Source organism: Petromyzon marinus, unplaced genomic scaffold (assembly GCF_048934315.1).
Source record: "Petromyzon marinus isolate PM22_M1 ecotype Great Lakes invasive population unplaced genomic scaffold, UKy_Petmar_22M1.pri1.0 PM_G_Scaffold_4, whole genome shotgun sequence".
Taxonomy (NCBI): domain Eukaryota; kingdom Metazoa; phylum Chordata; class Hyperoartia; order Petromyzontiformes; family Petromyzontidae; genus Petromyzon; species Petromyzon marinus.
The window spans coordinates 137,667-163,027 of NW_027422983.1; the positions used below are offsets into that span (position 1 = coordinate 137,667).

General features: G+C 49.9%; 1 protein-coding gene across 3 annotated transcripts; it reads left to right on the forward strand.

Moving 5' to 3' along the window:
• The first annotated feature begins 3,444 nt into the window (after nt 1–3,444).
• On the forward strand, nt 3,445–19,438 carry LOC142916575 (uncharacterized). Of its 3 annotated transcripts, none has more exons than XM_076061697.1 (8): nt 3,445–3,591; nt 3,866–4,064; nt 4,564–4,742; nt 7,879–8,255; nt 8,461–8,626; nt 9,448–9,807; nt 18,063–18,319; nt 18,490–19,438. In XM_076061697.1, the coding sequence occupies exons 1-7, from the start codon at nt 3,498–3,500 to the stop codon at nt 18,314–18,316; spliced, it is 1,629 nt and encodes a 542-aa protein (XP_075917812.1). In that variant the 5' UTR covers nt 3,445–3,497; the 3' UTR covers nt 18,317–18,319; nt 18,490–19,438. The 3 variants fall into 3 exon arrangements, with proteins under 3 accessions (XP_075917812.1, XP_075917811.1, XP_075917813.1); XM_076061696.1 differs by having other exon boundaries at nt 18,063–18,308; XM_076061698.1 differs by lacking the exon at nt 18,063–18,319.
• Nucleotides 19,439–25,361: the final 5,923 nt, after the last annotated feature.

The window sequence follows — 25,361 nt, forward strand, 5'->3', positions numbered from 1 at the left end:
GACACTTTTAAAGGTATCAAGGTGAAATATGAAGAGGTGATGGTGAAGAGGGAAGAGGTGATGGTGAAATGTGAAGATGATTCAACTCCAAAGTCGGACCTTCACATTGATGGAGGCAACGTGAAGCCAGAGGTGAATTCTGACTGAGGCAGAGCGAGGCAACTCCCAGCAATTCATGGAAGTGGAGGTGTGGGTGGACTTGCTCCTAGACAATACAAAGTCAAATGGAGACCCGGTAGATGTGTAAGCTTGAGACGGTCGCTACAATAGATGCACCTTTGTCACAGGCCTTTAATGAAAAGAATGTGAAGTTGAACACTCAATTCCTAGGTTCAACCTGCAGAGTAAGAGCGAGCGGCCAGTCTTTGTGGGCCCGTGGGTTGGGGAGATCTCTGACCAGGAGCGAGAGCCAAGAATCCCCCAAGCATTCACTATGTTGTCATAATAATTGCATTCATTCGGTGCTTGCTTAATTGCCTCGGCAACTCGGAGTTTCGGATCTCGTCTGAAACACTCGAAGAGCATCCCCAAGTAGCAGCTGCCCCTGTGTGGCACAGGGTAGTGGCCCTGCACCGGCCTGCATTTATTATTTTTTCCGCCTGAGGACGACCGCTTGTGTTACGATCGAAACGTCGTGATCTATTATTTTTTCTACCTATGTGACTTTACTGAAAGAACCAAAGATTATGTGAACAAGAGGCTGTCAGTAGGGGGCGATGATTGATGTTTCATCTCAGTCTTGTAATTTGTCGCTAATGTTTAGAATTCGCCAGCATGCAATGGCCTACTCGTTTTGAATGACACTACAATAGTATGTTTTACATCCACTGTTAAGCAGACGCTGCATATTTTTTTAAAAATAGTTTCTTAATCAGATGTTATCTGATGCAGTATATTTCACTGCAGTAATTAAATTTTGTTAAAATTCCTGTCAATAATTTAGAATGAACACTTGTCTGATATTGTGTGTACATGCATCACTTTATTTTTTATAAGGGTCAAACATTGAATAAGTGATGTTAGGACAAAGTGTGTGTGTGTTTGGAAGTAACCTGTATAGATAACTCAGGTGAGACCCGTTGTTCTTGTGATACAGGTCAAAGGCTATTTTTGTGTTTCAGGAAGCATCTGGAGCAACTCATTGTCTTTGACATAGGAAGCACACTCGGATCATTCATCAGTTACAAGGCATACCACCTTAAAGTTACACGTAGAGGAGATACATTCTCTACAACACGAATTATAATTTTGTCTTACGTGTTGCCGTACATTTTGTCGAGCTCGGACTAGAAGTGCTCCTTGCTGATTAACGTCTGGATGTTCACAACCATGGCTTGAAGCAAGCCCCACTGCTGTTGAGACATTGCCCACCAAAACCGGTCCACAGTTGGCTTGCACTGAAGCAATGCTGCAGTAATTATGGACTCGCACGAAGGCCGTGGGATTTATATTTCGTGTTCAACATTCCTTTGTTTTGCGGAGAGACCGATTAAATTAAAGACGTCTTGTCTGCTGATCTTGTTCATATCTGTGTACATCGATATCCCACATTGCCTGCACGTACACACCACACGCAATTAAATCAATAAAAATAAGAATGACTTCCGGGCATTGCGAAGATCGAGGAATCTCTTTCAATGGAGCAAGTTCAGTGTGTTCGATTCAACATCTCTCTGTCTCTGTCCGTCTGTGTCATCTGTTTGCCTCTGTGTTTCTTTCTGCCTGTGTCTCTCTGTCGTCTCTGTGTTCTTGTCTGTGTCTGTCCGCCTGTCTTGTCTGTGTGTGTCTCTCTATCAGCGTCTATCCAACCGTATTCAACGACAGTAGCAACACGCGCCCGGTCAACTTCCACGGCCCACGACTCAAACTTGTTTATCTGTAACTTTCGCACCGTACGTAGCCAACCGTGTTAATCCATGGGTCTCTGTGTGTGTGTACATAACTTTTTTCGCACCATACCTAGCCAACCGTGATAATCTATTGGTCTCTGTGTGAGTCTCTGTGTGTATCTGGAACTTATTTCGCACCGTACGTAACCTCACCTGCCCAGGAGGAGCGGCTGGTATCTGTGGAGCTGTGGGCTGGGTAAATCTGTGAGCAGGAGCGAGAGACAATTAAGCTCCCAAGCATTCACTACGTTATAAACAACATATTTGCACTCATAAGTCGCTTGCCTAATTGCCTCAGCAACTCGGTGTTTCGTATCGAATCTCATCTCAAACAATCGAAGGGCGCCCCCTAGTGGCAGCTGCCCCTGTGTGGCACAAGGTGGCCCTGCACCGGCCTGCACGTGGCATGAGTCTGTCGGTAGGGGGCGATCATTGACGTGTCATCTCCCTTGTGGAGTTTCTGGATAGTGTTACTGGAATTGCCACAATTTTGACCGTGACACCAACATGCAATGTGCGTTGTGAGTGACACAGTGGCTTGTTTGACATCCGCTGTTAAGCAGACTGCACAGAAATTCAACCTGCCAAAGACAATGATGGTGCAATTCTATACAGCGATCATTGAATCCATCCTCACCTCCTCCATAACCGTCTGGTACGCTGCTGCCACTGCCAAGGACAAGAGCAGACTGCTGAGAAGGTGATTGCCTGCAATCTACCAACCCTCGAGGACCTGCACACGACAAGGACCATGAGGCGAGCGAGGAAGATTATGGCCGATTCCTCCCACCCTGGACACTCTCTGTTTCAGCTACTCCCCTCCGGCAGAAGGCTTCGGTCCATCAGGACCAAAACCTCACGCCATAAAAACAGTTTCTTCCCATCTGCTGCTGGCCTGTTAAACAAGGCCAAGGGCTTACACTGATTTTAACATTTTATCTACATAATGACACCTTGCCGATATTAACTATGTTAACCTATTTGTATTTTTTATTTTTAAATTATATCTTAAAGCTATTTTATATTCGATATTTATTCAATTTTATATACTTCAGCCCCTTGGTGTTAGTTAGACTTTTAACCCTTATTATAGTAAGACTTGTTTAAAACTTATTTAAGATTTTAGATTCCTATATGTTGAATGTATGCACCATCCTGCCAAAGTAAATTCCGTATTGGTGTGAACTTTCATGGCGAATAAAACCCTTTCTGATTCTGATTCATAGACTACAATGCTATCTCAATAGGAATCGATTCTAAACGCTCTCCTTTTCTAACACAATCGATTCTCATGGTAGGTATCCCAATGGGATTCGATTCTATGCGCTTTAAATCACTAGCTAGATCGATTCCTATGTTATTAGAACAAATCGCCATAATCAATTCCCATGTTATCGAAAATGTATTCGATTCCATTTTACACTCACGACCAACGTCAATTCCAATGCAGTCCCAATAGGGATCGATGCCATCGGCTACATTTTTGACCACTATCGATTCGCATTTGTTATCCCCATAGGAATCGATCCGATTTTTTAATTTAACCTTGAATCGATTTCCTCAGCACGTGACTTGGGTGAGGCGGGCGCGTGGCTGCGTGTGGGGTTAATGGCGATGTCGAAACTCTACAAACTTGGCCTACTCTTCCCCTTCATCCTGCCTCTCCTCCTCCTCCACCACCTCGTCACGTGCAGCAGCCACGGTGAGCAGAGCCCGAGATGGTCGATAAATCGGGTGCCAGGTTGTGATTGTGGGGGGAGTGGTGGTGCAGTGGTTAGCGCACTGTGTGAGTGTGAGTGGGGAGTGGTGGTGCAGTGGTTAGCGCACTGTGTGAGTGTGGAGTGGTGGTGCAGTGGTTAGCGCACTGTGTGTGTGTGGGGAGTGGTGGTGCAGTGGATAGCGCACTGTGTGTGTGTGTGAGGAGTGGTGGTGCAGTGGTTAGCGCACTCTTGAGTGTTTTTTCCCCATCTGCCCAGCTCCGCTGTTCCCACTGAATGTTCGTTTGGAGTCTCGAGACCTCCTGGCGACCCTTTGCTGGGACCCCGTTGAAGCGGCTCCCAGTGGGGATGGAGGGGATAGACCCCCACTTGTTGATCCTTTAACTATCAACTCGACCACCACGACCACGACCAACTCAACGTACCTGAATGTTACATACAGAGTTCAGAGCAAACTGTGAGATGCTCACTCACTCAGCCACTCACTCACCAACCCACTCACTCACCCACTCACTAACCCACTCACTTACCCACTCACCCACTCACTCACCAACCCACTCACCAACCCACTCACTCACTCACCAACTCACTCACTCAGCCACTCACTCACCAACCCACTCACTCACCCACTCACTCACCAACCCACTCACCCACTCACTCACCAACCAACTTACCCACTCACCCACTCACTCACCAACCCACTCACCCACCCACTCACTCACCAACCCACTCACCAACCCACTCACTCACCAACCCACTCACTCACCCACTCAATCACCCACTCACCCATTCACCCACTCACTCACCAACCCATTCACCCACTCACCAACCCACTCACCCACTCACTCACCAACCCACTCATCCACCAACCCACTCACTCACACACACACACGTCTCTCTCACCCACTGGCTCCTCACCACCCTCACCACTCCTCCCTGTGTCTCTGTCTGCGCAGCTTCAGACGAGCCCGCTGGCAGACCGTCTGCGCTGCAACAACGGAGACACGGTGCGACGTCTCCTCGGCGCTGGACGATCCCGGTGACCGCTACCTCCTCCGTGTGAGATTCTCCTTCTCATCCTCGCCGTCACGATCCTCACCCTGGGTCGCGGTTGTGGTCCTGCCCTTGATGGAAAGTGAGTGGCACGAGATTGTACATATGCCTGTGTCTCTGTGTGTGTGTGTCTCTCTCTGTGTCTCTGTGTGTGTGTCTCTCTCTGTGTCTCTGTGTGTGTGTCTCTCTGTGTCTCTCTCTCTGTGTCTCTGTGTGTGTGTGTCTCTCTGTGTCTCTCTCTCTGTGTCTCCCTTTGTCCGTGTCTGTCTGGTGCTCACTAACAGCACTTGCCCCAACGGTCTTTTTCAGGCTACACGGAGGATCTTTGTCATCTTTGTCTGTGTGTGTCGCTGTGTATGTCTGTGACTCTTTCTGCCTGTGTGTGTGTCTTCGGCTCACAAGGGGAGATCACACAAACTCCACTCACTCACTCTGTAGGACAGGGGGGGATCACACAAACTCCACTCACTCACTCTGTAGCACAGGGGGAGATCACACAAACTCCACTCACTCACTCTGTAGGACAGGGGGAGATCACACAAACTCCACTCACTCACTCTGTAGCACAGGGGGAGATCACACAAACTCCACTCACTCACTCTGTAGGACAGGGGGAGATCACACAAACTCCACTCACTCTGTAGGACAGGGGGAGATCACACAAACTCCACTCACTCACTCTGTAGCACAGGGGGAGATCACACAAACTCCACTCACTCACTCTGTAGGACAGGGGGAGATCATACAAACTCCACTCACTCATTCACTCACTGTAGGACAGGGAGAGATCACACAAACTCCACTCACTCTGTAGGAGAGGGGGAGATCACACAAACTCCACTCACTCTGTAGGACAGGGGGAGATCACACAAACTCCACTCACTCTGTAGGACAGGGGAGATCACACAAACTCCACTCACTCACTCTGTAGGACAGGGAGAGATCACACAAACTCCACTCACTCACTCTGTAGGACAGGGGGAGATCACACAAACTCCACTCACTCTGTAGGACAGGGGGAGATCACACAAACTCCACTCACTCTGTAGGACAGGGGGAGATCACACAAACTCCACTCACTCACTCTGTAGGACAGGGGGAGATCACACGAACTCCACTAACTCACTCTATAGAACAGGGGGAGATCACACAAACTCCACTCACTCTGTAGGACAGGGGGAGATCACACAAACTCCACTCACTCTGTAGAACAGGGGGAGATCATACAAACTCCACTCACTCTGTAGGACAGGGGAAGATCACACAAACTCCACTCACTCACTCTGTTGGACAGGGGGAGATCACACAAACTCCACTCACACACTCTGTAGGACAGGGGGAGATCACACAAACTCCACACACTCACTCTGTAGGACAGGGGGAGATCACACAAACTCCACTCACTCACTCTGTAGGACAGGGGGAGATCACACAAACTCCACTCACTCTGTAGGACAGGGGGAGATCACACAAACTCCACTCACTCTGTAGAACAGGGGGAGATCACACAAACTCCACACACTCACTCTGTAGGACAGGGGGAGATCACACAAACTCCACTCACTCACTCTGTAGGACAGGGGGAGATCACACAAACTCCACTCACTCTGTAGGACAGGGGGAGATCACACAAACTCCACTCGCTCTGTAGGACAGGGGGAGATCACACAAACTCCACTCACACACTCTGTAGGACAGGGGGAGATCACACAAACTCCACTCACACACTCTGTAGAACAGGGGGAGATCGCACAAACTCCACTCACTCTGTAGGACAGAGGGAGATCACACAAACTCCACACACTCTGTAGGACAGGGGGAGATCACACAAACTCCACTCACACTGTAGAACAGGGGGAGATCACACAAACTCCACACACTCTGTAGGACAGGGGGAGATCACACAAACTCCACTCACACACTGTAGAACAGGGAGAGATCACACAAACTCCACTCACTCACTCTGTAGGACAGGGGGAGATCACATAAACTCCACTCACTCTGTAGGACAGGGGGAGATCACACAAACTCCACTCACTCTATAAAACAGGGGGAGATCACACGAAGTCTATTCACTCACTCTGTAGGACAGGGGGTGATCATACAAACTCCACTCACTCACTCTGTAGGACAGGGGAAGATCACACAAACTCCACTCACACACTCTGTAGAACAGGGGGAGATCACACAAACTCCACTTACTCTGTAGAACAGGGGGTGATCATACAAACTCCACTCACTCTGTAGTACAAGGGGAGATCACACAAACTCCACTCACTCTGTAGGACAGGGGGAGATCATACAAAGTCCACTCACTCACTCTGTAAGAAAGGGAGAGATCACACAAACTCCACTCACACACTCTGTAGAACAGGGGGAGATCACACAAACTCCACTCACTCACTCTGTAGGACAGGGGGAGATCACACAAACTCCACTCACTCACTCTGTAGAACAGGGGGAGATCATACAAACTCCACTCACTCTGTAGAACAGGGGGAGATCATACAAACTCCACTCACTCTGTAGGACAGGGGAGATCACACAAACTCCGCTCACTCTGTAGGACAGGAGGAGATCACACAAACTCCACTCGCTCTGTAGGACAGGGGGAGATCACACAAACTCCACACACTCTGTAGGGCAGGGAGAGATCACACAAACTCCATTCGCTCACTCTGTAGAACAGGGGGAGATCACACAAACTCCACTCACACTGTAGAACAGGGGGAGATCACACAAACTCCACTCACTCTGTAGGACAGGGGGAGATCACACAAACTCCACTCACTCTGTAGGACAGGGGGAGATCACAAAAACTCCACTCGCTCTGTAGGACAGGGGGAGATCACACAAACTCCACACACTCTGTAGGACAGGGGGAGATCACACAAACTCCACTCACACACTCTGTAGAACAGGGGGAGATCACACAAACTCCACACACTCTGTAGGACAGGGGGAGATCACACAAACTCCACTCACACACTCTGTAGGACAGGGGGAGATCACACAAACTCCACTCACTCTGTAGAACAGGGGGAGATCACACAAACTCCACTCACACACTCTGTAGGACAGGGGGAGATCACACAAACTCCACTCACACACTCTGTAGGACAGGGGGAGATCACACAAACTCCACTCACTCACTCTGTAGGACAGGGAGAGATCACACAAACATCCCTCGCCATGACCCCCCCTCTCCCGTGTCTCAGCTGTGCTCAGCGCTCCGTCGTTCACCCTGAGGCTCGACAAACTGACGCGGGGGGAGGAGGAGGAGGAGGGCGATGGTGGTGAGGATGAGGATGAGGAGTGCGGTGTTGTGGGTGACGATGAAGACAACGACGATGATGGCTACAGCGACAACGACGACGGCGATGACGATGACCGTGACGGCGGTGACGATGACCGCCGTGATGACGGTGGTCCTGGGGTGGCTGGGGAGTTGGAGGCGGTGGTCGACGGAGAGCCGGAGGTGCGGAAGCTGTCGTTGTTGGTCTCCATCGGGCGGGGGTGGAGGGCGCTGGTGTCGCACGACGTGAAGTTCCACCATCAGGTTGACATTTCGACAAGAGGCGGCGTTCAACTCACGGTGAGAGATTGCGGGAGTTGTGACGGGGGTCGGGAGGTTGTGGCGGGAGATGTGCGTGGTTGAGTGGGTGGGTGGCGATGCTGCTACTGATGATGATGATACTACCAATGACACTACTACTGATGATGCTACTACTACTGATGATGATGCTGTTGCTGCTACTACTACTGCTGCTACTACTGATGATGATGATGCTTACTGCCAGGAGCGCTTCATCGGATGCCGGTACCAACACCGAATGATGCTTCTGCCGGGACGCGAGGATGAGTACTGCGTCCGCGTGAGAATGGTAGCCGACTTGCCACGGTGGAAGGCAGGGGAGTGGTCTCCACTGTCGTGTGTCTCCGTCCCTCCACCACACAGCACCGTGGGTGAGTGGGTGGCTGGGTGAATGAGTGAGAGGTATTTTTGTGCGTGTGAAGTGGGTCTCTGTGTGAGTAGTCTTGTGGATCTCTATGAGTGTTCTATGGGTCTCTGTGTGAGTAGTCTTGTGGGTCTCTGAGTGGTCTATGGAACTCTGCGTGAGTAGTCTATGAGTTTCTATGAGTAGTCTACGGATTTCGATTTAAAGCTTTCGTGACTGCAAGGATTCATCTTTGGTTCTTTCGGTAAAGTCACCACGTAGAATGAGAATAAAATAAATTGATAAAATAAAATAACACAATAATATTCTCACGACGTTTCGGCCACAACACAAGCGGCCTTCATCAGGTGAAGGGACGAGACTGTCTGGAGGACAGCGCTGGAGCGAACACGAGGACAGCGCTGGAGCGAACACAGCCACGCTCAGACCAGCGCTGTCCTCCAGACAGTCTCGTCCCTTCACCTGATGATGGCCGCTTGTGTTGTGGCCGATACGTCGTAAGAATATTATTGTGTTATTTTATCAATTTATTATTTTATTCTCATTCTACGTGACTATATCGAAATTACCAAAGAAGATAGTCTATGGGTCTCTATGAGTACTCTATGGATCTCTGCGTGAGTAGTCTTGTGGGTCTCTGAGTCGTCTATGGGACTCTGCGTGAGTAGTCTATGGGTCTCTATGAGTAGTCTATGGGTCTCTGTGAGTAGTCTATGGGTGTCTGTGTGAGTAGTTTATGGGTCTCTATGAGTAGTCTATGGGTCTCTATGAGTAGTCTATGGGTCTCTATGAGTAGTCTATGGGTCTCTGTGTTGTCTTCCCACCCAGCCCCTCGTGTGGGTGTCGACACGGACGGCCAGGTCACGGCGGTGGTCGGCCAGAAGGTGGCGCTGCTGCGCTGCGTCCTGTGGGGTGCGGCCGTGGTGGTGGTGCAGGCCAACTGGCTGAAGGCCTCCAGTGGCAACGTCTGGGCGGGGGCCAATTTGGCCGCACTCAGCCCGCTGCACGGCACGGCGTACTCCAACTCGTCCCTCGCGGGCCGACTGCGGTTCCGCGTTGGGGGGCCTCCCGGCGACGTCTCGCTGGAGCTGCTGGACGTGCGGGCTGGCGACGGGGGCCTCTTCCTCTGCCACGTGGCCACCTTCCCCCACGACAACTTCGAGGGGAGGGTCAACCTCTCTGTCATCGGTGAGGATTGACACTGCCCCACGCAGAGACCCATAGACTCATCATGCAGAGACCCATAGACTACTCACGCAGAGACCCATAGACTACTCACACAGAGACCCATAGACTACTCACACAGAGACCCATAGACTCACACAGAGACTCATAGACTACTCATACAGAGACCCATAGACTACTCACACAGAGACCCATAGACTACTCACACAGAGACCCATAGACTCATCACACAGAGACCCATAGACTACTCACACAGACACCCATAGACTACTCACACAGAGACCCATAGACTACTCACACAGAAACCCATAGACTACTCACACAGACACCCATAGACTACTCACACAGACACCCATAGACTACTCACACAGACACCCATAGACTACTCACACAGAGATCCATAGACTACTCACACAGACACCCATAGACTACTCACACAGAGACCCATAGACTACTCACACAGACACCCATAGACTACTCACACAGACACCCATAGACTACTCACACAGAGACCCATAGACTCACACAGACACCCATAGACTACTCACACAGACACCCATAGACTACTCACACAGAGACCCATAGACTACTCACACAGACACCCATAGACTACTCACACAGAGACCCATAGACTACTCACACAGAGACCCATAGACTCACACAGAGACCCATAGACTACTCACACAGAGACCCATAGAATACTCACACAGAGACCCATAGACTCATCACACAGAGACCCATAGACTACTCACACAGAGACCCATGGACTACTCACACAGACACCCATAGAATATTTACACAGAGACCCATAGACTACTCACACAGACACCCATAGACTACTCACACAGACACCCATAGACTACTCACAAAGAGACCCATAGACTACTTACACAGAGACCCATAGACTACTCACACAGACACTCATAGACTACTCACACAGAGACCCATAGATTACTCACACAGAGACACATAGACTCATCACACAGACACCCATAGACTACTCACACAGAGACCCATAGACTCATCACACAGAGACCCATAGACTCACACTGAGACCCATAGACTACTCACACAGACACCCATAGACTACTCACACAGTCACCCATAGACTACTCACACAGAGACCCATAGACTCATCACACAGACACCCATAGACTACTCACACAGAGACCCATAGACTCACACTGAGACCCATAGACTACTCACACAGACACCCATAGACTACTCACACAGACACCCATAGACTACTCACACAGAGACCCATAGACTCATCACACAGACACCCATAGACTACTCACACAGAGACCCATAGACTCATCACACAGAGACCCATAGACTCACACAGAGACCCATAGACTCACACAGAGACCCATAGTCTACTCACACAGAGACCCATAGACTCACACAGACACCCATAGACTACTCACACAGAGACCCATGGACTCATCACACAGACACCATAGACTACTCACTCAGAGACCCATAGACTACTCACACAGAGACCCATAGACTCATCACACAGACACCCATAGACTACTCACACAGAGACCCATAGACTCATCACACAGACACCCATAGACTACTCACACAGAGACCCATAGACTCATCACACAGAGACCCATAGACTACTCACACAGAGACCCATAGACTCATCACACAGAGACCCATAGACTACTTACACAGAGACCCATAGACTACTCACACAGACACCCATAGACTACTCACACAGACACCCATAGACTACTCACACAGAGACCCATAGACTACTTACACAGAGACCCATAGACTACTCACACAGACACCCATAGACTACTCACACAGACACCCATAGACTACTCACACAGAGACCCATAGACTACTCACACAGAGACCCATAGACTACTCACACAGAGACCCATAGACTCATCACACAGAGACCCATAGCCTACTCACACAGACACCCATAGACTACTCACACAGAGACCCATAGACTACTCACACAGACACCCATAGACTACTCACACAGACACCCATAGACTACTCACACAGAGACCCATAGACTACTTACACAGAGACCCATAGACTACTCACACAGACACCCATAGACTACTCACACAGACACCCATAGACTACTCACACAGAGACCCATAGACTACTCACACAGAGACCCATAGACTACTCACACAGAGACCCATAGACTCATCACACAGAGACCCATAGACTACTCACACAGACACCCATAGACTACTCACACAGAGACCCATAGACTACTCACAAAGAGACCCATAGACTACTCACACAGAGACCCATAGACTCACACAGAGACCCATAGACTACTCACACAGACACCCATAGACTACTCACTCAGAGACCCATAGACTCACACAGAGACCCATAGACTACTCACACAGAGACCCATAGAATACTCACACAGAGACCCATAGACTCATCACACAGAGACCCATAGACTACTCACACAGAGACCCATGGACTACTCACACAGACACCCATAGAATATTTACACAGAGACCCATAGACTACTCACACAGACACCCATAGACTACTCACACAGACACCCATAGACTACTCACAAAGAGACCCATAGACTACTTACACAGAGACCCATAGACTACTCACACAGACACTCATAGACTACTCACACAGAGACCCATAGATTACTCACACAGAGACGCATAGACTCATCACACAGACACCCATAGACTACTCACACAGAGACCCATAGACTCATCACACAGAGACCCATAGACTCACACTGAGACCCATAGACTACTCACACAGACACCCATAGACTACGCAAACAGTCACCCATAGACTACTCACACAGAGACCCATAGACTCATCACACAGACACCCATAGACTACTCACACAGAGACCCATAGACTCACACTGAGACCCATAGACTACTCACACAGACACCCATAGACTACTCACACAGACACCCATAGACTACTCACACAGAGACCCATAGACTCATCACACAGACACCCATAGACTACTCACACAGAGACCCATAGACTCATCACACAGAGACCCATAGACTCACACAGAGACCCATAGACTCACACAGAGACCCATAGTCTACTCACACAGAGACCCATAGACTCACACAGACACCCATAGACTACTCACACAGAGACCCATGGACTCATCACACAGACACCATAGACTACTCACTCAGAGACCCATAGACTACTCACACAGAGACCCATAGACTCATCACACAGACATCCATAGACTACTCACACAGAGACCCATAGACTCATCACACAGACACCCATAGACTACTCACACAGAGACCCATAGACTCATCACACAGAGACCCATAGACTACTCACACAGAGACCCATAGACTCATCACACAGAGACCCATAGACTACTTACACAGAGACCCATAGACTACTCACACAGACACCCATAGACTACTCACACAGACACCCATAGACTACTCACACAGAGACCCATAGACTACTTACACAGAGACCCATAGACTACTCACACAGACACCCATAGACTACTCACACAGAGACCCATAGACTACTCACACAGACACCCATAGACTACTCACACAGAGACCCATAGACTACTCACACAGACACCCATAGACTACTCACACAGACACCCATAGACTACTCACACAGAGACCCATATACTACTTACACAGAGACCCATAGACTACTCACACAGACACCCATAGACTACTCACACAGACACCCATAGACTACTCACACAGAGACCCATAGACTACTCACACAGAGACCCATAGACTACTCACACAGAGACCCATAGACTCATCACACAGAGACCCATAGACTACTCACATAGACACCCATAGACTACTCACACAGAGACCCATAGACTACTCACACAGAGACCCATAGACTACTCACACAGAGACCCATAGACTCACACAGAGACCCATAGACTACTCACACAGACACCCATAGACTACTCACTCAGAGACCCATAGACTCACACAGAGACCCATAGACTACTCACACAGAGACCCATAGAATACTCACACAGAGACCCATAGACTCATCACACAGAGACCCATAGACTACTCACACAGAGACCCATAGACTACTCACACAGACACCCATAGACTACTCACACAGACACCCATAGACTACTCACACAGAGACCCATAGACTACTTACACAGAGACCCATAGACTACTCACACAGACACCCATAGACTACTCACACAGAGACCCATAGACTACTCACACAGAAACCCATAGACTACTCACAGAGACACCCATAGACTACTCACACAGAGACCCATAGACTACTCACACAGAGACCCATAGACTCACACAGAGACCCATAGACTACTCACACAGACACCCATAGACTACTCACACAGACACCCATAGACTACTCACTCACAGACCCATAGACTCACACAGAGACCCATAGACTACTCACACAGAGACCCATAGAATACTCACACAGAGACCCATAGACTCATCACACAGAGACCCATAGACTACTCACACAGAGACCCATGGACTACTCACACAGACACCCATAGAATATTTACACAGAGACCCATAGACTACTCACACACACACCCATAGACTACTCACACAGACACCCATAGACTGCTCACACAGACACCCATAGTCTACTCACACAGACACCCATAGACTACTCACACAGAGACCCATAGACTCATCACACAGACACCCATAGACTACTCACACAGAGACCCATAGACTCATCACACAGAGACCCATAGACTCACACAGAGACCCATAGACTCACACAGAGACCCATAGTCTACTCACACAGAGACCCATAGACTCACACAGACACCCATATACTACTCACACAGAGACCCATGGACTCATCACACAGACACCATAGACTACTCACTCAGAGACCCATAGACTACTCACACAGAGACCCATAGACTCATCACACAGACACCCATAGACTACTCACACAGAGACCCATAGACTCATCACACAGACACCCATAGACTACTCACACAGAGACCCATAGACTCATCACACAGAGACCCATATACTACTTACACAGAGACCCATAGACTACTCACACAGACACCCATAGACTACTCACACAGACACCCATAGACTACTCACACAGAGACCCATAGACTACTCACACAGACACCCATAGACTACTCACACAGACACCCATAGACTACTCACACAGAGACCCATAGACTACTCACACAGAGACCCATAGACTACTCACACAGAGACCCATAGACTCATCACACAGAGACCCATAGACTACTCACACAGACACCCATAGACTACTCACACAGAGACCCATAGACTACTCACACAGACACCCATAGACTACTCACACAGACACCCATAGACTACTCACACAGAGACCCATAGACTACTTACACAGAGACCCATAGACTACTCACACAGACACCCATAGACTACTCACACAGACACCCATAGACTACTCACACAGAGACCCATAGACTACTCGCACAGAGACCCATAGACTACTCACACAGAGACCCATAGACTCATCACACAGAGACCCATAGACTACTCACACAGACACCCATAGACTACTCACACAGAGACCCATAGACTACTCACACAGAGACCCATAGACTACTCACACAGAGACCCATAGACTCACACAGAGACCCATAGACTACTCACACAGACACCCATAGACTACTCACTCAGAGACCCATAGACTCACACAGAGACCCATAGACTACTCACACAGAGACCCATAGAATACTCACACAGAGACCCATAGACTCATCACACAGAGACCCATAGACTACTCACACAGAGACCCATGGACTACTCACACAGACACCCATAAAATATTTACACAGAGACCCATAGACTACTCACACAGACACCCATAGACTACTCACAAAGAGACCCATAGACTACTTACACAGAGACCCATAGACTACTCACACAGACACTCATAGACTACTCACACAGAGACCCATAGATTACTCACACAGAGACGCATAGACTCATCTCACAGACACCCATAGAGTACTCACACAGAGACCCATAGACTCATCACACAGAGACCCATAGACTCACACTGAGACCCATAGACTACTCACACAGACACCCATAGACTACTCACACAGTCACCCATAGACTACTCACACAGAGACCCATAGACTCATCACACAGACACCCATAGACTACTCACACAGAGACCCATAGACTCACACTGAGACCCATAGACTACTCACACAGACACCCATAGACTACTCACACAGACACCCATAGACTACTCACACAGAGACCCATAGACTCATCACACAGACACCCATAGACTACTCACACAGAGACCCATAGACTCATCACACAGAGACCCATAGACTCACACAGAGACCCATAGACTCACACAGAGACCCATAGTCTACTCACACAGAGACCCATAGACTCACACAGACACCCATAGACTCATCACACAGAGACCCATAGACTCACACTGAGACCCATAGACTACTCACACAGACACCCATAGACTACTCACACAGAGACCCATGGACTCATCACACAGACACCATAGACTACTCACTCAGAGACCCATAGACTACTCACACAGAGACCCATAGACTCATCACACAGACACCCATAGACTACTCACACAGAGACCCATAGACTCATCACACAGACACCCATAGACTACTCACACAGAGACCCATAGACTCATCACACAGAGACCCATAGACTACTCACACAGAGACCCATAGACTCATCACACAGAGACCCATAGACTACTTACACAGAGACCCATAGACTACTCACACAGACACCCATAGACTACTCACACAGACACCCATAGACTACTCACACAGAGACCCATAGACTACTTACACAGAGACCCATAGACTACTCACACAGACACCCATAGACTACTCACACAGACACCCATAGACTACTCACACAGAGACCCATAGACTACTCACACAGAGACCCATAGACTCATCACACAGAGACCCATAGACTACTCACACAGAGACCCATAGACTCATCACACAGACACCCATAGACTACTCACACAGAGAGCCATAGACTCACACAGAGACCCATAGACTCATCACACCGAGACCCATAGACTACTCACATAGAGACCCATAGACTACTCACACAGAGACCCATAGACTCACCACACAGACACCCATAGACTACTCACACAGAGACCCATAGACTACTCACACAGACACCCATAGACTCATCACACAGACACCCATAGACTGACACAGAGACCCATAGACTACTCACACAGAGACCCATAGACTCACACAGACACCCATAGACTCACACAGAGACCCATAGACTACTCACACAGAGACCCATAGACTCACACAGAGACCCATAGACTCATCACACAGACACCCATAGACTACTCACACAGACACCCATAGACTACTCACACAGAGACCCATAGACTACTCACAGAGAGACCCATAGACTCACACAGAGACCCATAGACTCATCACACAGCCACCCATAGACTACTCACACAGAGACCCATAGACTCACACAGAGACCTATAGACTCATCACACCGAGACCCATAGACTACTCACACAGAGACCCATAGACTCACATGGAGACCCAAAGCTCATTATCTTCTGCAGATGTAGATGCCACTGGTTCTTCACGCTCTGCAGATGTAGATGCCACTGGTTCTTCACGTTCTGCAGATGTAGATGCCACTGGTTCTTCACGCTCTGCAGATGTAGATGCCACTGGTTCTTCACGTTCTACAGATGTAGATGCCGCTGGTTCTTCACGCTCTGCAGATGTAGATGCCGCTGATTCTTCACGTTCTGCAGATGTAGATGACACTGGTTCTTCACGCTCTGCAGATGTAGATGCCAATGGTTCTTCACGTTCTGCAGATGTAGATGCCACTGGTTCTTCACGTTCTGCAGATGTAGATCCCACTGGTTCTTCACGCTCTGCAGATGTAGATGCCACTGGTTCTTCACGTTCTGCAGATGTAGATGCCACTGGTTCTTCACGTTCTGCAGATGGAGATGCCACTGGTTATTGACGTTCTCTTCACGTTCTGCAGATGTAGATGCCACTGGTTCTTCACGCTCTGCAGATGTAGATGCCACTGGTTCTTCACGCTCTGCAGATGTAGATGCCACTGGTTCTTCACGTTCAGCAGATGTAGATGCCACTGGTTCTTTACGTGATACAGATGTACATGTCACTGTTTTTTCGTATTCTGTTGATATTAATGTCACTGGTTCTTCTCGTTTTGCAGATGTAGATGCCACTGGTTCTTCACCTTTTGGAGATGTAGATGCCACTGGTTCTTCACCTTCTGGAGATGTAGATGCCACTGGTTCTTCACGTTCTACAGATGTAGATGCCACTGGTTCTTCACGCTCTGCAGATGTAGATGCCACTGGTTCTTCACGTTCTACAGATGTAAATGCCACTGGTTCTTCACGTTCTACAGATGTAGTTGCCACCACCGCCGTCTGTTGCACGCCGGTTGAACTGGGTGGTGAGTGAGCGGTGAGCGAGCGAGCGGTGAGCGGTGAGCGAGCGAGCGGTGAGCGAGTGTCCGCCCACATCACCGATGCTCCTGCTTAGGCTGAGTGAGTGATCCGCTTCTGGCCACCCCAGGGGGGGGGGGGGTGGGTGGGGTCGGTCACCGTCTCTCTAATTTATTCCGACCCCCGCAGGTTTTCACAGACGAAGATGACGACGAGGCGAGGGAGGAAGATTTTTGAGAAGCGGCTCGGGGTGGGGGGGGGGGAGGAGCGAGAGTGCGCCACCTTGCCGTGCTCCACCTTGGAGTGCTCCACCTTGCCGTGCTCCACCTTGCCGTGCTCCGCCTTGCCGTGCTCCACCTTGGAGTGCTCCACCTTGCCGCGCTCCGCCTTGCCGCGCTCCACCTTGACGTGGTTGCCGGCGGAAACGCCCGGGCTTGTCGCTTCGCGAGCGGGTGAACCCCCCCCCCCCCCCCGAAAGAACCAAGACGATTTGTTGTTGTTGTTTGATCCCAACTGAGCGATGTTTTTCAGCATTGGGGGATATTTGCCTCGTGCCGGTTACAATCGGTGCCCCGAGTTTGGCTTTTCACTTTTTTTTTTGGGTGGGGTGGGGGTGGGAATTTTGTTTTACGAAACAGCTCTCCGTTAACCGGACGCAGTGTTTTTGTTATTTTATTTTAGTCTTCGCGACGGTCTCTCACCTCCCAGCGCTTTCCCCCGGCGTTGTGCTGCTGGACGGGAGGCGACTGGGCGTCGTGCCAGGGAGCCAGGGATAGGGGGGTGCGGTGGGGTGGGGGGAGAATTTAAATTCGCCCTCGCGTGGCCGGGGGTCAACGAGCGGCGACATCGGCACGGTCCGTCACGACGTCCGGCACCGTGAGGGAGTTCCGCGTGTTTATATTATTGTTTTACCGGGGCGACAGGCGGCGTCACGATGGCGCGTACAACGCCGTGAGCCTTCCTGCGCCACGTCAGCGTCCCGGTTTTTTTATTTCTCCCCGAGCCCGGCCAGTTTCATCGGCCGCTCCCGCGATGCCGCGGTACTTTCGTAGTTTGACGCTGTTGGTTTTCGGCGAGCCGATATCGTCCGGGTTAGATTGTGTGAATGAATAAATGCACAAATGTGGCTGTTGCCCGATGAAGCTGGTTGTTGTGATTGCTGGCGAAATGTCACGGTATCCAGAGTGCAAATGTTGTTGCTTGGCTCGCTAACCCACCAGTGTGATGTGCTAGTGTACTACACTACACACTACACTATGCATTACACTATACACTACACTATATATACTACACTATACTATACACTACACTATACACTACACTATACATTACACTATACACTACACTATACTCTACACTATACAATACACTGTACACTACACACTACACTATACACTACTATACACTACACTATACACTACACTATACACTACACTATACACTACACCATACTCTACACTATACACAGGTTGAAATTGTGTCTGCTGTGTATATGGATGGCTTCATGAACGAATCTTTGTTGATGGCCATCGTCTTAGAGAAATCAACTTAGTGTGAGCCAGCCGTAGTATTAAAATAATCATCAGCCACGGTAGAAGCGTTGGTCCTACCGTGTTACCAAATCTGCCTTCTGCTCACGAACACGGTCCGAGACACGTCGCTTAGTTTCCCCAATGTAACTGCAGACACAGCTTAGTTTGTAGACGCCGGGATATTGCATGTCAGGAATCTTGTCTTTCACAGATGGGATCAGATCGCGAATTTTATGTACTGTGTTAAATCGTACCTGGATCTTGTGTTTGTTCATGATTTTGGAAATACTTTTGGTTACCCCTGCTATGTATGGCAGGGTGATGGTTTTTATTGGATCCTCAGATGGCTCCTTCCTCACGTACTCTTTGGTTCTATTCGGTAAAGTCACGTAGGTTAAAAAAATAAAACAACAAAAATCACGACGTTTCGGCCACAACACAAGCGGCCTTCATCAGTTGAAGGGACCGGGCTGTCTCGAGGACAGAGCTGGAGTGAAACACAGCCACGCTCAGACCGCGACCTTTAAGCTGTGTGCGAGGAAACAAGGTGCCTTGACAAAGGAATTAGCGTAAAAAAATAGCATTTGATTGGCCGACTTAGCATGATGAATGGTGTACATGCGGGTGCACATGCCGGTTGGCGCGGGGGGGGGGGGGGAGTTTACATATTGATGGTGTGAAAATAATTTTTAAGAACTGCGAAAGTTTGGGGTACCACTACTTTGCGGATTGTGTAGTCAGACAATCCATTCGCCTTGAGGGCTTGGTGTATGTGTTTTGAGTTCACTGGTCAGGCGTTCGTGGCCGGAGATGCACTGAGCTCTGTGGTGTAGCGTTTTGACGAGGAAATTCTTCCGGGATGGATGGTGCTGGGATTCGGGTTTTAGGTAGCCGTCAGTCTGGGTTACTCTCCTGTAGACAGAATGGCTCATTGAGCCATCTGGTCTCTCTTTGATTGAGACATACAAGAAAGGTAGCATGCCATCCGTTTCTACCTCCGTGGTGAATTTGATGGCTGGGTTTATGGAATTGATGTGGTTGAGGAATTTTATTTTGAGCCGGTCGGCCATGTGGCCAGATGACAAACGTGTCATCCACATAGCTCTTCCACAAGGACGGACGTAGAGTGGATGCCTGGATGGCGTCCGTCTCAAAAATTTTCCATGAAAACATTGGCCACAACCGGTAATAAGGGAGAACCCATAGGGGTGCCTTCAACTTGTTTGTCGAATGTTCCATTCCGGGTGAGTATTGGTGAGGCAGTGTCTCGCCAGGGCCGGTACATCGGCATTCAATCCTCGTTGGACCAAATCCTCAATGATTGCAATGGGCATCGGGCACAGGAACTTTGGTGAACAAAGAAACTACATCGAAACTGACGAGTAAGTCACCTGGGAACAGTGAGATGTCTTTCATTGACGATACCAGGTGAGCTGAGTTAAGTACAGAAGAGGTGGTCTTACCAGTGAATGGCTGAAGGTCTCAGATATCGGGCCAGTTCGTAGGTGGGTGAGCCAATGGTGGAGACGATGGGACGGAGTGGTGTACCTTCTTTATGGATTTTTGGTAAGCCATATAATCTGGGTGGTCTAGCAGCAGAAGGTTTTAAGGAAAACCGTTTTGGTCTGTTCAATTAATGAAGCTGAATCAGTGATGATGCTGTTCGTTTTTGTAACGAGGCTGTTGGTGGGATCTCTTTAAATTTTTTGTGTAGCTACCATCATTAAGTAGCTCCTGAATTGTTATTGTTCTATGTGATTTTGTCCATGATGACCGTGGCATTGCCCTTATCGGCTGAGAGGATCACGATATCATCTCTCTTTTTCAATTGAGATTATACATGTATTTATTTACTGCCAAGATGGCGCCGATGATGGCAGCCTCGGCCGGTTGGTGCGCCCTGTTTTGTCCAGTTTTGTCTTGAGAGGGGCTTGCTGTTCAACACACTCGTGCTGGTGAGAGAGGCCTGCTGTTCATCACACCCGTGCTGGTGAGAGAGGCCTGCTGTTCAGTACACCCATGTTGAGGGGCCTGCTGTTCAGCACACCCTTGCTGGTGAGAGAGGCTTGCTGTTGAGAGGCCTGCTGTTCAGCACACCTGCGCTGGTGAGAGAGGCCTGCTGTTGAGGGGCCTGCTTTTCAGCACACCCGTGCTGGTGAGAGGGGCCTGCTGTTCAACACACCCGTGTTGAGGGGCCTGCTGTTCAGCACACCCGTGCTGGTGAGAGGGGCCTGCTGTTCATCACATCCGTGTTGGTGAGAGGGGCCTGCTGTTCAGCACAACCGTGCTGGTGAGAGAGGCCTGCTGTTCAGCACACCCGTGTTGAGGGGCCTGCTTTTCAGCACACCCGTGTTGGTGAGAGAGGCCTGCTGTTCAGCACACCCGTGCTGGTGAGAGAGGCCTACTGTTGAGGGGCCTACTGTTCAGCACACCCGTGTTGGTGAGAGAGGCCTGCTGTTCAGCACACCCGTGCTGGTGAGAGAGGCCTGCTGTTCAGCACACCCGTGTTGAGGGGCCTGCTGTTCAGCACACCCGTGCTGGTGAGAGGGGCCTGCTGTTGAGGGGCCTACTGTTCAGCACACCCGTGTTGGTGAGAGAGGCCTGCTGTTCAGCACACCCGTGCTGGTGAGAGTGGCCTGCTGTTCAGCACACCCGTGTTGAGGGGCCTACTGTTCAGCACACCCGTGCTGGTGAGAGGGGCCTGCTGTTCAACACACCCGTGCTGGTGAGAGGGGCCTACTGTTCAGCACACCCGTGCTGGTGAGAGGGGCCTGCTGGTCAACACACCCGTGCTGGTGAGAGGGGCCTGCTGTTCAACACACCCGTGCTGGTGAGAGGGGCCTGCTGTTCAACACACCCGTGCTGGTGAGAGGGGCCTGCTGTTCAACACACCCGTGCTGGTGAGAGGGGCCTGCTGTTCAACACACCCGTGCTGGTGAGAGAGGCCTACTATTCATCACACCCGTGCTGGTGAGAGGGGCGTGCTGTTCATCACACCCGTGTTGGTGAGAGGGGTCTGCTGTTCACTCCCATGCTGGTGAGAGAGGCCTACTGTTCATCACACCCGTGTTGGTGAGAGGGGCCTGCTGTTCACCACTCCCATGCTGGTGAGAGGGGCCTACTGTTCAACGCACCAGTGCTGGTGAGAGAGTCTTGCTGTTCAGTACACCCGTCCTGGTGCGAAGATGGCGCTGATGATGGTAGCCTCAGCCGGTCGGTGCGCCCTGTTTTGTCTTGTTTTGTCTGTCAATTCAGTGTTTTGCCAAGATTTTCGGAGTTCTCTAACAAGAGACGAACTTTTAAATATCAGGGAAACAACTCCTGTGGATTTAATTCCTACTTTTCTGCTTCCAGCGGCAGAATTAGTAGGCATTCTAGTCAATGCCGCGCTAGGCTTTGCTCAAGCAACGAAACGCCGCCCAAGGGGTAAACGGTCGGGGGCTCTAGTACGGCTACGCAGACGCGGAATCCGAACAGTGCTGCCGAGCTTTTTCCTCTCCAATGTACGTTCACTGTACAACAAAATGGATGAACTTCAGCTACTGATGGTAAAAAACAAAGACTTTCTTTCAGCTTCTGCATTGTGCTTCACGGAAACATGGCTGTGTGATTTGATTCCGGACACTTCGCTACAACTAGCAGGATTCCATCTTGTAAGATCGGATCGTGACATAGCACTCTCCGGCAAGACGAAAGGCGGTGGTATTTGTTTTTACATTAACAGTGGCTGGTGTGTAGATGTCACAGTGATTCTGCAACATTGTTCTCCACTCCTTGAATCAATTTTTATAACCTGTAAACCGTTTTACTCGCCTCGCGAGTTCGCGTCGCTCATTTTGGTCGGAGTTTATTTGCCGCCTTGTCCTCAGGTTAAAGAGGCCCAACGCATGCTCGCCGATCAGATTCTGAGTGTGGAGCGAGCAAATCCAGATTCGTTGGTTATCGTACTTGGCGACTTTAACAAAGGTAATCTCAGCCACGAACTCCCCAAATACATACAATTCATTAAATGCCCAACCAGAGAAGGGAACACTCTGGATCACTGCTACACTACAGTCAGTAGAGCCTACCACGCCGTCCCCCGAGCAGCACTAGGACACTGACCATGCCATGGTCCACCTGATTCCTGCATACAGGCAGAAACTAAAACTCTGTAAACCTGCTGTGAGGACATCTAAACAGTGGACCAGTGAGGCTGTGGAAGATTTGCGGGCGTGCTTAGATTGTACTGACTGGGATATGTTCACGACTGCTACCAATAGTCTGGATGAACTCACAGAGGCTGTGACGTCCTACATCAGCTTCTGTGAGGACTGCTGTATCCCAACACGTACCAGGGTGAACTTTAACAACAATAAGCCCTGGTTCTCAGCAAAGCTCAGAAGGTTGAGGTTGGAGAAGGAGGAAGCATTTAGGAGTGGAGATAGAGACAGATTCAAGGAGTCGAACAACAGGTTTAGCAAAGCGGTGAGAGAGGCTAAACGACTGTACTCAGAGAGACTAAAACACCAGTTCTCTACAAAAGACGCTGCTTCTGTCTGGAGAGGGCTCAGGCAGATCACCAACTACAAACCCAGAGCCCCCCACACCACTAACGACTCCCGCCTAGCCAACGACCTGAACGAGTTCTACTGTAGATTTGAAAGACAATTGGACTGTCCTGAACCACCCCTTCCGACCCAAGAGGCCCCATCCCCCACCAATACTACAGAGACGACTATCTCCCTTCAGGAGGGAGAAGTTAATAGACTTTTCAAGAGGCAGAATCCACGCAAAGCAGCCGGGCCAGACTCTGTCTCTCCAGCCACCCTCAGGCACTGCGCTGACCAGCTGTCTCCGGTGTTCACCAACATCTTTAACACCTCCCTGGAGACATGCCATGTACCAGCCTGTCTCAAGTCCTCCACCATCATCCCTGTGCCCAAAAAGCTAAGGCCAACAGGACTAAATGATTACAGACCGGTCGCCCTTACATCTGTGGTAATGAAGTCTTTTGAGCGCCTGGTCCTGGCACACCTCAAAGCCATCACAGACCCTCTCCTGGACCCCCTTCAGTTTGCCTACAGAGCCAACAGGTCTGTGGACGATACAGTTAACATGGCCCTCCACTTCACCCTACAGCATCTGGACGCCCCAGCATCCTACGCCAGGATCCTGTTTGTGGACTTCAGCTCTGCCTTCAACACCATCATCCCTGCCCTGCTTCAGGACAAGCTCTTCCAGCTGAACGTGCCATACACCACCTGTAAATGGATCACAGACTTCCTGTCTGACAGGAAGCAGTGCGTTAAGCTGGGAACACAAGTCTCTGACTCCAGGTCCATCAGCACCGGAACTCCTCAGGGCTGCGTCCTTTCCCCTCTGCTCTTCTCCCTGTATACCAACAGCTGCACCTCCAATCATTTGTCCGTCAAACTATTGAAGTTTGCGGATGACACCAGCCTCATTGGGCTGATCTCTGGTGGGGATGAGTCTGACTATAGGTGGGAAGCTGACAATCTGGTGACCTGGTGTAGCCAGAACAACTTA

What these genes read in the sequence shown, in the direction of transcription:
- LOC142916575 (XM_076061696.1), top strand. Translation starts at nt 3,498, where the DNA reads ATGGCGATGTCGAAACTCTACAAACTTGGCCTACTCTTCCCCTTCATC. An exon ending in TCCACCACACAGCACCGTGG is followed by an intron (nt 8,627 to 9,447) that starts GTGAGTGGGTGG and finishes CTTCCCACCCAG; the next exon opens with CCCCTCGTGTGGGTGTCGAC. An exon ending in GGTCAACCTCTCTGTCATCG is followed by an intron (nt 9,808 to 18,062) that starts GTGAGGATTGAC and finishes CTCGTTTTGCAG; the next exon opens with ATGTAGATGCCACTGGTTCT.